Source organism: Saccostrea cucullata, unplaced genomic scaffold, assembly GCF_032062105.1.
Source record: "Saccostrea cucullata isolate Sc308-1 unplaced genomic scaffold, CSIRO_AGI_Scuc_v1 ctg1124, whole genome shotgun sequence".
Classification (NCBI taxonomy): domain Eukaryota; kingdom Metazoa; phylum Mollusca; class Bivalvia; order Ostreida; family Ostreidae; genus Saccostrea; species Saccostrea cuccullata.
This window is the reverse complement of record NW_026929674.1, coordinates 1-18,595: the sequence shown is the minus strand read 5'-3', so window position 1 is coordinate 18,595 and position 18,595 is coordinate 1. Positions and strand designations below refer to the sequence as shown.

The 18,595-nt window shown below is 33.4% G+C and overlaps 1 protein-coding gene across 1 annotated transcript; it reads left to right on the top strand.

Moving 5' to 3' along the window:
• LOC134281758 (uncharacterized) lies at window positions 1-18,414 on the top strand (the record flags this gene model as incomplete). The annotated part of the gene is made up of 23 exons (XM_062764193.1): window positions 1-378; window positions 683-852; window positions 10,149-10,364; window positions 10,613-10,777; window positions 11,215-11,271; window positions 11,542-12,150; window positions 12,249-12,851; window positions 13,186-13,305; window positions 13,646-13,894; window positions 15,129-15,356; window positions 15,738-15,881; window positions 15,966-16,067; window positions 16,197-16,291; window positions 16,387-16,578; window positions 16,678-16,749; window positions 16,890-16,998; window positions 17,091-17,201; window positions 17,325-17,394; window positions 17,480-17,600; window positions 17,700-17,752; window positions 17,866-17,974; window positions 18,105-18,205; window positions 18,312-18,414. Coding segments are annotated over exons 2-23 (3,795 nt in total), but the record flags the coding sequence as incomplete, so codon positions are not given.
• Window positions 18,415-18,595: the final 181 nt, after the last annotated feature.

Genomic DNA, 18,595 nt, shown 5'->3' with positions numbered 1-18,595 from the left:
GGGAACATGGGGCGTTCACACGAAGACTTTGCTTCGAATTGAAAAAAAAGTGACTCAGGAATTATAGTGGAAGTCTCGACTGAAGGGTCCTTAACAGAATCTGTTTATAAACGCCCACTGCCTACTGGCGGGACCTTTACTGTTCAATCTACAGTGTATAACTCCGAATTCAAATTACAAAATTTTTATGGGAGTGTCTAGTGAACTCTGTGTAAACAAAGTGAGATATACCCCCGATATCGGAATATCAATATTCTGAGGATAATACGGAGTAATAAACCTTATCTTAACACACAAACAGCTCCGATCAACACCACCCTAACATTGTTACATGTGATTTATACATACCTCACTAATGAAAGCGGGCCATTAAGAAAGGTAGGTCATTTACATTAATATACCGAGGCCTCTCTCTTATTCAAGTATTTCACTAACTTTCTGAAATAAATTTTCCCTCTGTACTTTTATAATATCCGGTTTCAAAATTATGGAAATTAATCAAATACTTTATGTTATTGTGGTTGTACCTGTATTTCAAGAAGGAAGTCTGCGTTATAACCTAAGCAGTGTGACCCTTACTCATCACCGTCAGTCCGTCTTCAATCCCCGAGATGTCAAATTTGTTATTTTTTCAAACGACATCTTGTTATAAGATAAATACTCCTGGATGTTCGTTTTGTAGAAGTATGGTGAGAATGGATGGACCTTTACATGTTTGGATTTCTAGATTTTTACTTTTATTTGTGATAACATGTTCAAACTGTGAGGATTCTGTGACAAATGCACCAAAACTGACGGATGAGACGACGCAAACCAGTGTTCTAAGCGAAGCGGAAAATTCATCCTCAATAGGTAAGACTGTATGAAGTGTTAAAGTGCACTAAAATTTTAATGTCATAAGATTTTAATGTCATAAGCCATAAAAGTTTAGTGAACTGTCTTGCTTAAATGACGGTAAGGTTAACACCATTTCTCACGATGAAGAAATGAACAAATCCATACCTCAATCTACAGGTTAAATAATATTCCAGAAAATGGTTGTTTGATCGGTGTTTACAATACATAACTATATACACTGTACATCTATTGATTGTTTTTGAGAAGGCTGATTATAGATACAACAGGTGGCATAACTGTACATCTGTAATGCATTAACTCTACCTTTCAGGGAAATTCATTTTTATTGCTCACTCCCTACTAGTACAGGTATATTCCTATATTATTTATTACTAACATGTGAAAATTTTAATTTTAAAAAGTGCAAATTGGCACAAGTACAGATGTCAACAACTTTTCAAAACTTTATGACACATTCCAAATGATGCACGAATTCCTTGGATTTACTCAAGCAATCTTAAATTTATCAATCGTGAAATAAAGATCACACACATTGCTCCAATAATCTTGTTAGTCTCTTTAAAGACATTCTCTACAACATTAATGATAACAAACCTGTATGGAAAAACAAGTTAAGCAATGTTAATTCGTTTTATACATAACAAAGACATGTGTAATGACATAAAAGCATCCTCTTATATTCACTCACTTAAAGTCGTACACTTCTTAAGAAGAGACCTCCTTGATTTCTCCTAAAGTTTACACTCGATAGAAAGGTAGCCGGGTTCAGTTCGAGAGGATTTAAGGTCTAGTTCTCTCAGAAGATTCACCTTTAAACTGTAAGAGGATCTACATTGAGAAAAAAATAATTATAAAGTTGTCATCCAAGGTGCCCTTGTCGGTATGGCTCTACAATTGAAGAATTTATTTTACTTTTAAAATCACATTTATCCTCATCCCTGTAACTGTTCAAATCGATGACCTGTACTAAATTTTTTTTTTCACTTTTTGTCAATATTAGTATGGTATCAATTCTATTTTTGAATTTGATAACCGATGACTTACCAATATCAGCTTTAGGTTTATTTATGATAGCAATATACCCGTATGTTCTTCGAACGGGACAAACTTTTTCAATATTGAATTTATGGCAATATTCTTCACCGTTTATACCACGCTATTTCATTTTTAGAGGATTCTTTTTAAATAAAAGGTATTCTAGTGTTCTGTGAGAATAACGGATGCATAACGTTTAAAACGATTAAATGTTTCAGCTTTATTTCTGTACTACACGATATCGCTTATGTTGCTAATGAAAATGAAAATCAAAATAACAGCATTCAATATAACCTTTGTGGCTTATATTGTGCCATATTATGCCTAAGTGTACAGGAAATGTTGTACTAATATAGAATTATACCATACTAAGGATGTGGCGAAATTTAAGTAATCTTATCAGATTGATTTACATATCTTGTTAATACTGAATATCAAAGTTTGGATGTTTATTAATCATTGACTTAACAGATAAAATAACTCTCTACCATTATATAATAATCTGCATATCTTAGTATAGACATGACTAAAATTAAAACTTTCTCAGACATCATCTGCAATGTAGACACTGATTTAGAATCTATTTACATGCAAACATGGAAAAATTAATAGTGTACTTTATGAATGCATATATTATGTTAAAACCAAGGATTATGTCATTTAAGATAAGAACTATGCATGCACCGATTTCAAATCAGTTTTCCATTTTAGCATGTTTAGTTTCTTCGAAGAAATAGTCGTGCATTTTAATTAAACCTGTAATATTTCATCTGACTCCCTCTGAATTTACTGAATTTAGACTGATTTAAAATACTATGGGCAGTTTTGAATACCTTCATATTTTTAATCAAAATAGTTAAAGTCACACTTCTGAGCTAACCATAATTAAGGGGTTCACAATAAACATCCGCGTTGTTGATATTTCCACGCCCAATATTTCGAGATTTCACATCTGATAAGAGAGTAGTGATCATATATACGCCACACATTTATATTGTAGCATTTGTTTGAAATTCTTCCTCATCTCTTTACAAATCATTATTCATACGGTTTTTTTTTTATTCATATTGACTCGTGAACATTGATTAATACACGTATCGCCATTTAGAATACAAAGCAACAAACATATGAAATATGAACTATAATACATGAATATTTCCTTTTAAGTCAACTCTAAATGGAAAATATTTACTACTGAGATTTATTTTTTGCGATACCATATTTTTAGAGCACAATTAAATGCAAACATTAAATGTAGTCAGTGTATCAAATATCCAGGAATAGTTTCCCTATTCTTAAGGTTAAATAATTGTGGAGAATTTCTATTAGACAAAATAAAACAGGTGCATTTTAAAATTTCAAATAGATTGATAATAAACACACATTGATAATAAACTATGTATGCATTCTTTTAAAGACACACTAAATTGTATCCATCAACGTTCTCTACTTCTTTTATCATATCTTGTGACAAGTTTAATATTATAGCAACACAATGTACAGAATAAATGAAGACACAGATCTTATGAATGGATATTGATAATCAGTGACAAGCACACTTTCCCTTTAGGAGAAAAATAAACGACATTTGCTATTAACAAAGAGGTTGGCCGAATTCAAAGTAAAGGAAGATTAAAGAAAAAGCTCCATGTAAAATAATTAACATTTCTGATTTATAGCACGTGGCCACAAGAATTAAATAATCCCCATAAAAGGGCGAGGTTATTTTCAGCCTAACAACAAGACTATTTCAGATATGCATAGAAACCATCGAGATACAAATACATAAATTTTAATGTCATTAAGCGTATTCAGCATACCTAGTTCAAAAATGAAGAGCTGATACTGAACATTTCTCAAAGTATAGAGTTTGTCCTCAACCCCATCTTTCTTTTGTTCATAAGAAAAATCTTCAAGAATTTAATACAAACCAGAAATAATATTTATGAAATCAACCCATATTTTGATATTAGGATGTTACCAACTACCTTACAGCACCATAAAAGTTTATACTCCATCAAGCTATAACACTCATAAAAATTATGACAAGGATGTGACTAAAGGGGAGTGTGTGTGTGACTGAACACCTCCCCAATCCCCGTGTTGAAATGCAATTTATGGATAACGGCCTGTATTCAAGCTCAAAAGTCCATAAAACGATTCAAAGTAGGAACAGAGCAAACACGGACCTCCAAAACATCAGAGGTGGTGGGATCAGGTGCCATGGAGGAGTGAGCATCCATTGCTGACCGATCGCAACCTCTGTTTGCTCCTTGTCAAGTTCGGAAAATAACGAAAAAATCTGTCGTCACTTTCAGTGTATAAATAATGGACTAACAATTAGTATGAAAAAATACAGTCAGCATTTGACTCAATGATAAATTGTATTTGCTGACTAGGTCGTTGTATCGACCATAGAACTTACGAAATGATGACTTTACAAGACTTCTGATATTCTTGTTTCATCAACTTGTTTGTCAATAATATACCTCGTTTTAGAAATTGTACGAGCGTAGAGCATGCTCTTGCATATCGAATCAACTGAGATATATAAACTCCGTATGCATGGGATGATGCAAAAGTAAGGGGAGTTGACAATACAAAAGTTAAAATCATCACGTTTATCATAAAGCTTGGTTGTTAGATCACCATTAACGTTTTTTTCAAGTAAAATATGAAATATGAAACAGATGTGTCAGACTCTTAGGTATCTTTTATCTCAAGCTCGCCCTATAACAATTAGTACGAAAAACGTCAGTCAGTATTTGACTCAATGACCTATCCTATGGTCCATATTTGTTTATTAATTCCTTTCAATTTCTTAAAATCTTTGACGGATTTTGCTGCTGATTAGATAGACGGAAAAATAGAGAGACATTCAGGAAATACATAAGAATTCCTTAAGGCACAAGACTTGGCAAACCATACGTTTCATTAGCAGACACTTTAAATACATTCAAAATTTCACATTTCTAAAAATACGAACATATTTAAGAAATTGCTTATTTTGTGTAAGCCTCTAGTTCATAATATACTAAGAGCGAGCGCTCAAATTAAATCACATTGATTTCTGAACTATCTTTATATATGGACCTGATCCCACCTCTGATGCTTTGGAGGTCCGCGTTCTTGTATTGTTTAATGGACTTTTGATCTTGAATGCTGTTCGTTACATGTATCTCCATATGTTTCACTATACAATATCTGCTTGTTTTCCATACAAAGTATAATTATTGCATGAAATAATCGTGAGCATTAAAGACAAGGTCATTGAGGACCTATTAACATAAATCATTCACTTTCTAAATTATTTCATCATGTGCTCTGTGCATGCATGTCTTATGCTAATTCCCTGCATTACGTAAATTAGGTTGACAAGTGGTAAATCAAAATGAATTCACTTAAATGTAAGATGACTGACGTCTGCAATCTTGATACCATTGATAGGCATTGATAAGCATTAATAAAAAAAATTTCAGAAAAAGGGAAATTTAGAACATTTTAAATAAGTAGCAAAAGACAGAAAGCAAACAAAAGAGATGGACTTCAAGTATTTTTGAAATATAATAAATCCTCAGTGGAATGCCTATAGAATATACTTGTAGTAATGTCTTACGGCAAGGGTGTCACAGATGAAAAAGGTGAAGATAATGAACAGTGATCGGGCTAAAAACATTCTACAAACAATATAAATCTGTGAAGAAGGCATAAAACCATTGGAAATTCAATAGCTTGGATCAGATGTCTAGGAGATGTAAACATCCCTGCCTGAACCTTGTGCATTGATCAGGTATTGAGGAAACATTCCGTAGCCAATTTCAATATGCTTACAAAGTCCTAAAAAAGTGATGTGTTACAAGTCAGCCAATATAAGGCCTGTATAATCTTGAAACATGGAAGGAGATGTATGCATTAAATGTCCAAACGATGATAAATATAAATTGTTGGAGAACCCCTTGGCTAATGAAAAATGGTAGAGATAGCATACAGTGATTTATTTTCAATATAATTAAAAAAAAAAAATAAACATCTGTGAACGTAGAATAAACTGCGGACCGTAAAAAATCCAGAATTGTGATCAGGTGTCTTGGGGAGCAAGCGTCTCCTGTCGACCGGATACACCCACCTGCCGTGAGCCTTTACAAGGTACACAAAATATTTCGTAGTCAATTATAATTTCGGCATAAAATTAAAAGCATAACAATGAATTATGTCTATGAAATTACCACTAAACGAGGGCTTATAATTGCTAACAATATCATAAAAGCGAATCATGGAAATGCTGACTTAAAGGGAGACTGTTGTCATCTCTGTTTCAGCTTTTTTTTTCTGTCGGCATCCTGACTCGACTTAAACATAGGTCGTAATTAAATCAGGCTTTTCTGTAGTGAATGAAAACCATATTCAGGTGAAAGTGAAATAAAAAATCTTATAAAAGGTAACCAAACGCAAGATAAACTGAAATTATCTTTGTCATACAGTTAAGTTGGTAGTGGGCCCTTATTGTCTATAGTTTGAAAAACATCCAAATATAAAATAGATCTATGTTACAAACTCTGTGATGAGTTTTATTTTCAATTCACAAGGCTAATATATTGAGTCGTAATTTGAATGACAGTTAATATTATGAATAGATAGAACGTCATCGGTATATTTTTTGTTAATATCGATTTGATTGCCAAGTGATTTCTTCTTCTCAAGTATACCCGATCCCACCTCTTATGTTTTGGAGGTTCGTAATTGCTCTGCTCTTAAATTGTATTAATATGCTTAATTGAATTTGAGCTTGAATACCGTTCGTTATCTCCAAATATTTCTTGTAGACGGTTTTGAATAAATTCTTGGATATAAAACTGGATCGAGTTATGAAGGGACACAATGAATGGATACGGGATTTTAAACAATTTATCGAAAAACTAGTCCTCAAAGACTTCCTATAGATGTTGACATCAGGGGAACTCCGACATCCTTTTGAGTACGCTTTTGTCGATGCTATTATTGTTATTTAACAAACAAAGGATATGGAGATAACGAACAATATTCACTAGCAAAGTCCATAAAACAATACAAATTAGGATCAGGGCAAACACGGACCTCTAAAACAACAGAAGTGGGATCAGGTGCCATGGAGGAGTGAGCATCCCCTGCTGGCCGGCCACACCCGCCGTGTGCTCCTTGTCATGATCGAGAAATAACGGAAAAATCCGTCGTCAATTCAGGTATAAATAATGGACTAACAATAAGTATGAAAAACATCAGTCAGCATTTGCAATGATAAATTGTATTTGCTGACAAGGTCATTGTATCGACCAAAGAAATTACGAAATGATGACTTTAAACGAGACTGTTGATATGTATTCTTGGAAAAATACGTTGTCAATTCAGTGTAACAATTAACAATTAGTATGAAGTATCATGATAATTAGTAGTCAGCATTTGACTCAAAGATAAATTGTATTTGCTGACAAGGTCATTGTATCGACCAAAGAACTTACGAAATGATGACTTTAAACGAGACTATTGATATTCTTGGAAAAATACGTTGTCAGTTCAGTGTAACAATTAACAATTAGTATGAAAAACGTCAGTCAGCATTTGACTCAATGATAAATTGCATTTGTTGACAAGGTCATTGTATCGACCAAAATAATATTGTTAATGACCAATCACAAAACATATAATAGAAATTTATTTAAAAATCTTTACTTTTTGTTGTTTTTGTTTGAACAAATATAATACTTTATCTGTACAATATTTATGTATTGGAAAACATAATGTGACCTAAATAAAGTTAGATCTTGGAAAAACCTTTTTATTTATTAGGATTATAATTTGCAATGTATCAATGATAAAATCTCTTATGAATTATAAACGAGAATAAAAATAATTTTGTAGGAGGAGTATATTATACACATGGCAATCGTGACTTTTTGAATAAATTAAACAATAAAGGACTCCATACTTCATGAAAATATAGTCTAACTTTTCTTTTTAGTGAAAGCTAAAGTAGCTTTGAAAATAAGAAGTCATATCATCTGAAATATTTAACAATGTAATGAATGAATAATATAAAACGTGAACCTCTTTTTTGGATATTTTTTAAGCCTTGCCTTCAAATTAAAGATAAAAAAACTACTTTCGTCCTGGGACTACGTCATATTAATCAAAGACTCAATATATATCAAAATGTTTCTATTAATGTCTTCTTGCATTTAACGTTTCAAGAATTTATTTACACATGTGATATTTCTATATTCATGGTGTTTATTGTTACTCTCCATATTCCAGTCTTATATTGTGTCATCATTCATTCGCTCATCATTGAAATAACTTAATCAATCAAAAGAGAGATTTATGTTTTGCATTATTTTTTCATATGTTTCCTTGAGTTTTACTGCATTTTTAAAAATGAGGGAATTGCTTAATAATGACATTTATGCCATCATTTTTCATAATTTATTATATTCTATATTAAGTTAAAGAGCTAGTTGCCACAATAATGTCTGTTGTCCTTTTATTTGCTTTTTGAAAATTCTTTGACTTTTTTTTCAAAAGTAAAAATTTTGTTTACAAAATTAAGTTATATTACTTCACTCAAGCTCTATTGGAATGTATATTTTTACACTCACCTGGTTTTCACACCATGATTGGTAAAAACCTATTTTAGTTTAATTATTTTTGCTAAAAATTAGATTTTGAATTACCTTACATAAAGTAGAATAAATGAGATACGACACGCATTTTTAAAGATATTATCATAAAACTATAATAAAAATAGATACATCAAAGTAATTTAACCCGCGGTACTTTATCACATAAACAGTATGTTTGCTCGTTCCAGGATATAATACAAACATTTACAATATAGATTTCAGTATTTTAGGTCATCATTAACAAGTTTACTTTAGGCGGTTTTAGTGACCCAGTTTAACATTTTCGATGTTTTGATATCCTTCGAATATTATTTTGTAAATAAATTAATAAAATATAGTATTGTCAATAAACAATGGTTATTTCCATTCTTATGTCAATATGATATGTCCGGTGAACTTGAAATAAAAGATACCACAGAGTCTGACACATCTGTTTAATACTTCGATATTTTACTTGAAAAAGACGTTAATGGTAATCTAACAACCAAGATCTATGATAAACGTGATAACTTTAACTTTTCTCCAACTTCCCTTACTTATACAACAATATACCCTCATCACCTGCACACGGCCTTTATATATCTCAGTTGATTCGAAACGCAAGAGCATGCTTAACGTATGAACAATTTCTAAAACGAGATGAATTATAGATGAAACAAGAATGTCAACAGTCTCGTTTAAAGTCATCATTTTGTAAGTTCTATGATCGATTCAATGACCTTGTCAGCAAATACAATTCATCATTGTCATTATCATAGACTTTTTCATACTTATTGTTAGTCCATTATTTATACCTGAATTGACGACGGATTTTCCCGTTATTTCTCGATCATGACAAGGAGCACACGGTTGATGTCACCGGTCAGCAGGGGATATTCACTCCTCCATGGCACCTGATCCCACCTCCGATGTTTTGGAGGTCCGTGTTTGCTCTGCTCCTATTTTGTATTGTTTTATGGATTTTTATATTGAATTCTGTTCGTTGTTTCCATATCCTTCATATAATAATTTACATATTTATCATATAAATATAATAATCTACTTTGGGTAAGATGATATAATATATCAAACAGATGGAAAAAAGAACAATAAGAAAAATATGCCTCCGAAATTCAGATTAGATCTGTAGTAGTTGTAAGTGCAACAAAAACCTATTAAATATCAATAAAAATTTAGAAAATCAGTTGTAGTTACACACTGTGGTAAATAAAATTTCATATACACTAACTGGCAAACAAGAATATAGAACTGCAGTTCCAGGGGTATGTAATGCAGTTTGATTCGAAATGAACATACATTTTTTATTATCACCTCGATGAGATGTTTTAAAAGTTTATTTTGCAAAGCTCTTTTAAAGAGTATATGAAGATTTAGTACAAAACAAAATAAAATCCTGTAACAATGCCTGCAAAAATGTTAGTTATCAGAAAATTTGTAGCTTAATTATCTATCATTTATATATCAAAAAAGTAAACAATGTTAAAATATTTTTGTTGAATGTGGGTACAATGCAGATAGCAAACTTCATATGTAACACATTAACTATTCTACGAAATATTTTTACAAACATTCTATATTGATATATAACATATTCCTTTACAGATCCCTGCTCTAGTCTCTCTGGGTTCACTGTTATTATGGACGACGGGTATCGGTCGGCGGATTGTCGTCGTTCTCAGTCCCCTAACCTCTGTGATAACCATCTAGAGGAGGGGTGGTACCGCCTACAGGCCTCTGATGAGTCCTCCTTCCTCAAGCTCCACCAAACCTGTCCACGACAGGGCCGCTGTGGGACAGACGAACCCATCTGGATGAATGGTATGGAAGAAAAAATAATTCCAAATAATTCTTGATTAGACAGTAAACAAATTATTCCAAAGACATATCTTTAACATTTTGCATTCTTCAATCAGATATACAGACTTATTGCAATTATGCCAATTTCTTTTTTCTCAAGATAAATATATAACAAAGATTTTTAGGTAGATTCTATAATCAGCGATGCCTTTTATTTTCATTTAAGTTTGTTAGAGAACTACGCTGTTTCATTTTTATTTTTGACTCAGGGTCTTTTCCGTTGGAGGGAGAAGGCACTGTCCAGAGACAAATGTGTATAAGAACAGCTTTTGGTTGCTGTCAGCACTCCTTTAATATCCAAGTTAGAAACTGTTCCTCATTCCTCACCTTCAAACTGAAACCTGTTACCAAGTGTAACCGCAGATACTGCTTTGGTACGTCAAAACATATCAATTTAATTGTAAATTTTCATAGTTTCTAAAAAATATTTATTGCCGCGAACCAATAATTTTGCTTAGTATTTGTAAGGAATGTTTCCTCTGTCGCGAAAATAAATCGTCGTGGATTGATTTCAAACGGACGAATTGCAAATAAAAGATGAAGCGAATAGTTGGTTTACAGTAAAATTTTTTTGCTTATATATATTTCAATAATTAATGGGTACTACAGAGTATATTGAATCACAGAATCAAAGTTTAAGCCATTTTTACAAAACATTAAGTGTACTACACTGAAACTAAAAATCCCTGCATGTCTTTTGCTCAGCTATACTTCAATAATTAAAGAGTATGTTGAATCGTAGGATAAAAGTTATTGCCTTATGTACAAGATGTGTATTACACTAGTACATGTACCTTTTATTTGGGCACAGATGGAGGCGTGTGTGGTTTACCTTCTATGAATACTCCTGCCCCCATGACTCCGACAGGTAGGCCGATTGTACATTATTAATAATAAAATTAATTTGTTCTTTCTCTTTTAAGATATATATCAATCTAAATGTACTTATATCTGATGAGTAATGTCAACAGTATTTGGGAAATAAATTGATTAACGTGATTTATTAATATTCTTTCATCAGTAATTTGAGTCATCCTAAATTAAAATTTTTAGTTACCTCAGTTATACTCTATTTCCCTGTCTTATTCTTATGTTATTTTAAAATTCTGCTGAAACCATTTATTTCATGTGTTTTAAGTTGCACAAGACAATGTTTGCCTAAATGGAACATACCGAGAATCAAACAACAATGCCAGTGACGCCAACAGAAAGAATCCCTGCCTACCCTGTCTTCCAGGCTTCTTCTGTGTAAATGGAGAGAAAAGCAGGTGCCCGTCAGGCTTCTTTTGCTCACCTGGTTCATCAGAACCAATACCTTGTCCCACAGGCAGCTATTGCCCCTCCGGTGAAACTCGTCCAATTCAATGCAAAGCTGGATATTACAATCCTTCTAATACAAGCAGCAATAGCTCTGACTGCCTGTTGTGTCCGCCTGGGTTCTACTGCTTTCTTCCCGGTGGAGATAGGCCAACAGGCCCTTGTCTACCTGGATTCTTTTGCTCCGGTGGATCGACTACACCGACACCTGTTGACGGAGGAATGGGTGACATGTGTCCTTCGGGAACATATTGCCCTAGAGGTTCACGAGAGCCAATCCCTTGTCCCTCAGGGTACTTCAATCCTTATACAACCAGTGCGGAGTGTGAGGTTTGTCCTGGAAACCTTACTTGTCCCGTGGGATCCATTTATCCTTTAGAATGTAATGCTGAAAGAGAAGTCATCAGTGTACTATGTTCCTTTAACCCAGGTACATATAATTTGCACGAAAACTCATAAGTATTAAATGAATCATAACATTTTGCGCATGTCTTATTTTAAAGTATTTTGTTTCTTTATTCTTACCAGAACCCAAGACAAATCATTGCATAAATGCCGATGGATCACAAAAAGTTGGCATATGTACAGAGTGCCCAAAGGGAAATTTGTGTAAGGATGGATTTAATATAACCTGTCCTGCAGGATATTTTTGCCCAAACGGATCAAGTGTGTTTATATGCCCTGAAGGCTTTTTCTGTCCAGAGGGACAAGTGCGACCTATTCCTTGTGAAATTGGAACCTTTAATCCTTATTCTGGAAACTCCACAGAGAAGGCCTGTCTGAAATGCTCTCCAGGAATGTTTTGTGCTGGGAGAAATTTGTCTGTTCCAACAGGTCCTTGTTCATCAGGATTTTATTGTAATAGGGGAGCGATCTCACCTACACCGTTGAATGGCTATGGGGGTGACATTTGTCCAGCCGGGCATTATTGTCTGGAGGGAACAGGGATCTTCACACCCTGTCCCAATATGACTTACAATCCTTCCAGAGGACAACCGAATAATAAGTCGTGTCTTCCATGTCCAGAAACATACACGTGTAATGGAAAGGGGCTTGATCTACCTAATGAATGTCGACCTAACAATACGAACACTACAGAAAATTCACTGGATAAAGATTGTAAAAAACTAGGTAACGTATTCAATCGTCTGAAAATCATCTTATACATAAATAATCTAACAAACTACATGAAACCAAGATCTAATTTTGATATCTATTAAGAGTGCTGAAACTACAAATGAACTTTAAAATGACCAAGATGATATACATGGATCATCCTCACAAATAGTCTGGAAAGAGAAATTTATAATGTACAATAACAAATCTTTCTACCGGTATTTATATTCCTTTTCCATGAAAAACAAAGTTTTATTTCGTTTTATTATTTAAAGTGAATAATGTGTACTTATAAAATAAATGTACTTAACCATTCTTAATGCCATTTTTTTCTTCATATTCTTTTTAGCTGGGGATTATTGTAAGAATGACACAATGTGTCTAAACGATGGAAAATGCATCACTTACAACAAAACACGTGGCTTTTGTGACTGTTTGCCAAACTTTGATGGGACATTCTGCGAGATCGGTAAGTTTTCTTGTGTGCACTACTGTATTTGTTCAGTTATATATTAGGCGCTGTTTGATATAACATATATATATACTAGTATATACTTGGGTCATATTTTGGCTGATATCTTGCATACTAATATAATTGTTAATGCTGAATTGAGTACGGAATTGTCCGTCTACCTCATGGCGGGTGTGATGAGGCACATGATCCAACCTCTGTAATTTCCATATTGGTCCGTGTTTTATGCCCTGTCTTATATTTGTATTGTTTCTAGATTTTATGAAATTGATCTCTGTTTGTTGTTTTCCGTTTACCTTGTGTATAAAATTTTATTGTCTACCCTTTTTCTCACAAGATACAACTTTACTATTTCTGGACGAGAATTCTACATTAATGTATGAGACAGTGGAGAATAAAGAAATTCTCCTACAAATCGTATTTGGAACGTCGCACTTGGAAAGTCAGATTGAGATCACATGGTATAGAGACGACTTGATGATCAGGAACTCTTCTCGCGTAAAGCTTACGGTGGAAGTAGAGGAAAGCTACTATAAATTTTACAAAGTCAAACTCAGGATCAAATCTGCTAGGACATACGATAATGGTTAGTTTAGCAGGAATGTGTTAAATTTATGCTTGTGATACATCAAATAACGTTTTAAATAGAACTTCAGATGAAAATGCAACATGGTTTTGAAACGGAATATGACATTACTTGATATTTTAGATATATTGTCCCCCGCTTTCGCGAAAGCGAGGGGACATTAAATCTCATTCGTCTGTCCGTCTGTCCGTCTGTCAGTCTGTCAGTCTGTCCGTCACATAAACTTTAACCTTGCCCATAACTTTTGATTTAGTGGAGCTATGACTTTCATATTTCACATGTGTATTCCATGTGACAAGACCCTTCTTTGGGTACCATCAAATGTGACCTTTTGACCTTGACCTTGGAGTTTGACCCACTTTTACACAGAATTTCAAACTTTTACTTTGGCCATATCTTTTGAATAGTAGGTACTAGGACTTTCATATTTCACATATGTATTGTTTGTGGCAAGACCTTTCATTGGATAACAACAGCCTTGACCTTTTGACCTTGACCTTGGATATTTACGTACTTATGAAAAAAACTTTAATCTTGACCATAACTTTTCAACGGTGAGGAATAAGGCTTTCGTACTTCACATATGTAATCCTTGTGAGAAGACCTTTCATTGGATACCAATAACTTTTACCCTTTGACCTTGACCTTGGAATTTTAGCTACTTTTTAAAAACTTTAACCTTGGTCACAACTTTTAAACAGTAGACACTAGGACTTTCATATTTCACATATGTATTGTTTGTGGCAAGACATTTCATTGGATACCAACAACCTTGACAATTTGACCTTGACCTTGGAGATTTACGTACTTATGAAACAACTTTAACCTTGATCATAACTTTTGAACAGTAAGGGCTAGGGCTTTCAAACTTCACATATATAATCCTTGTGAGAAAAACCTTTCATTGGATATATACAACTTTGACCATTTGATCTTGACCTTGAAGTTGACCTACTTTTAAATTTTTTTTTTACTTTGCCCATAAATTTTTAACGGTCAGGATTAGGGATTTATCCTTAAAAAAAATTCAACTTCAATGTTACTTTCTAAATAAATGACATATGGTAGGATGTTCATATTACACACAATATGTCATAAAAAATAACATCTCACCCACAAAGACACCGAAAGCGGGGGACCACAATTCTTTGTTTACTTATACTCTTAAATTCGTCTTCCTATCTCGAGAGTTCTGCTTGTCCTTATCTGTAAAATGTGTTTGTGTTTGTTGCAGGCACCTTCCACGTGGTAGCAAGTATTCCACTACTTGGTATCAACATCTCAACGAATCTGTCTCTAACAGTTAGAAAGTTACCAAGAGTAAACATCGCTCCGTTATCTTTAAGTGTTCCGACAGGAGAAACTATAGTACTGCGATGCTTTGTCCAGAACTTAGAACAACCAAATTTAACAGCAAAACTAGATTGGATCAAAAGTGGAGATTTCAGATGGAGGGAAAGACGTATGTATTGAGTTTAGGAAAACTCTAAGGTTTTCCACTGGGTCTTAGTAACATGTGTTACGGATACTGTTTGACGGGAGAACTTTATCGTCAATAAGTTAGAATATGAAATCCAGGAATAACTTACTACCAAGAGTTTTGACATGTTTTTCAAACCTTATCCAAATAGATGCGATTAATTTCATTTTGCTCGTATTGAAATAAAAGTTTACAATTGATTTTTATCATTTTAAAGAAAAGTAGATGCATATCCTTTTCATACAGTTACTCCGAAATTTCATTTAAAAATCAGATCATTCTAAGAAAATGGAATAAGGGAAAATAGTTACCATGAGAATGCATTATATACAACTTAACGAGGACTATACTCGCATTTTTCAGAACTATCAAGAAATGGATCTGTTTTAAGAGTACCAAACGCCCAGAAGAATCGTACAGGGAGATATGAATGTTTATTGACTTACAGCCTACTAGGTGTGAATGGCACCAGTAGAGCTGTATCTGACGTGTTTGTCTATTCTCCAGGTAAGGTCTCCTTCCCCTTTGCCCTAGGGATACGAACATACATATCCTAGGCTATTCTTTCTACTTACTTTCTTTAATATTCAGAGGACCTTCGCTGTATGAAGACTGTAGACGAACACGGGATAAGATGGGAGTTTGGAATGACAGGAGTAACTTACTATGCCCTTTGTCCAGACCAGTACGTAGGTCAGTAATAAGCAGCAACAATAAACAAGATACTGTTATGGACTATGCCAATAAATTAGGTGAACTGTGATGGAGGAAAAAAGTGTCGATACCTTGTTCAAAAACCTCTCCAATTTGGTATTTTTTCAGGAAATGCAAGTAAACAATGTAGAACTGATGGGACTTGGGGGCGAACTGTGACGATAAACTGTGTGGAGAAAACCCTGGTGGAGGGAAACCAAATGGTACATGTGTAATTACTAAAAATGAAATTCTTTAATAGTTTAGATTGTTATACATATTTTCTTAAATGAGCAAACACTGCATTGTTTTTATTTAGCTGGACAATATCCTAACTGACAACATTATCGACACAACCTATGTATCCTCTGTCGTGGAGAGACAAATGGCTGCCATGCGTAACTTGACGGCCCATAAGCAGGGAACTTCTGGAGACCTTGATAGTACAGTCGGCTTACTTGACAAAATTCTGAAAGTAACAGAAGCAGCAGACGCCAAACTACCAGACCAGGTTCGATTACTTAAGATATATGCTTGGTTTGAAGAACTATATGCATTTTTGATATTTTTTGTACCACATTTTGTCATTTAAAAAACACTTTTTTTGAAGGATTTTGCCAGTGTTGTTGATAACGTCTTGAGCGAAACGCAGAGTCAAAATTGGAAAGATATCAACAAACAGGTAATAAAGAAACCTTAACTCCTTCACATTTTTATATATTTTTCTATGAGAACGTATTTGATATTTGTATTGCTTTTCGCCTATAGATTTTCAATTAAGATATTCTTTTTTCTCAGTTTTTATACTATATTTTTTTACAGACTAAAGATGGATCCTCTCGAATATTGTCAACTGTGGCAGAGTTTGGTCATCAGGTTTCCAAAGGATTGAAAAGTAGAGAAAACAAAACCATTGACAGGGATAATTATCGTAAGTAAAATATGGAAATGATACCTCATTAATAAATTATCGAATTTTTAAAACAATTATCAAACAATTTGGATTTTTTATTTGTATTAAAGTAATGTCGGTTGGACGCAGATCTTCGAGAGAGGCAGTGAAATTTCCGGGATCCATAGCAACAGAATCCTCCTACCTAGTTTTACCCGTCCAATCAGAGCCAAATAAAGAAGGTATAATGACTTTAAATGTCTTATGTTAGCATAGAAAACTGTTGCTTTCTAAATAAAGAAAATCCAGAGATTGTGAATCAATGTCGATTCTGTTTTAAAAAAGTTATCTTTTTTTCATGGCAGATATAATATATTCAGCGACTGTTTATAGAACAGTGTACACCTTCCTTCCGTCCACAAATACATTATCGGGGTAAGTGTAATTTTAAAAACTGCAAGTAATAATTTACGAGTGTATGTATATACATGTGACGCATTCAGATTATATTTACTTGTAGAAATGAATCAACGAAAAGTTTCAACCTAAACTCAGATGTTTTGTCTATGGACATCGTGGATGAAAGAGAAAGAATTTCGCTGAACCCTGGAATCATGATGAATATCAAACACAAAAGTGAGGTGAGTAAAAGTACCAGATCTTGAATAGCTTAAGAATTTTAAATTATTCTATGAATATGAATGAATATGTGGATTTTTTTTCTTTCAAAAATTTCACAGATTGATCTTCAAAAGACTGACGTTGTATGCGTGTTTTGGAATTTCAATATCGGGTAACTGTTTACTTTTTCTTTGTTCTGGGCTTTAACAAATTCCAAAATAATGCCAGATAAATTACTGTTTTCGTTTCTGTGATTTAAAACATAAATCTTAAATATCTTTACAGGTCATGGTCTTCAGAGGGCTGCAATACAACCAGAGTAAATAATCACGTGACCAAATGTGAATGTGACCATTTGACAAACTTTGCTATTTTGATGCGACCATATGAAAATGTAAGGCAAATATTTGATTTGAAATATTTATCAGGCAAACTGAATGTCTCAGGTCTTTCACAATTTTTCATTTATAATTGAATAAAAAAACCATATCATACACTATTAATGTATATATAATTTGAAACAGACGAAGGAAGATGATGTGTTGACGTTAATATCTCTGATTGGTTGTTCCATTACTGTTGTCCTGTCCGCCATCACTTTCTTTCTCTTTATTATTCTGTGGAGGTATGACAATGCACCATTTATTATATTTTTATTTTTACGCATATGTTTTTTCTTGGTCTTTTATTTTCAATAGGAATTCGACACAATTTTTATTTTCTATTTTTAGATATGTTAAGAACGACCAGAACCTCGTTTTGGTCCATCTTTGTCTTAGTATTTCTCTGGCTTACCTCCTTTTCCTCGTCGGAATAAACAGAACAGAAAACAAGGTAAATACCATCATTTATTAATGGTAGTACATGTATTTTGATTTGAAAGAAACTAGGGTTATAATAAAGTATAAACCATATGATATGAAGGTGTATCCAACGTTGCAGCTATGGAAATATTTATAGTCATTACACATGCTATAGTCTCAGGGCATTCACTTCTTTATTGTTACATTGCAGT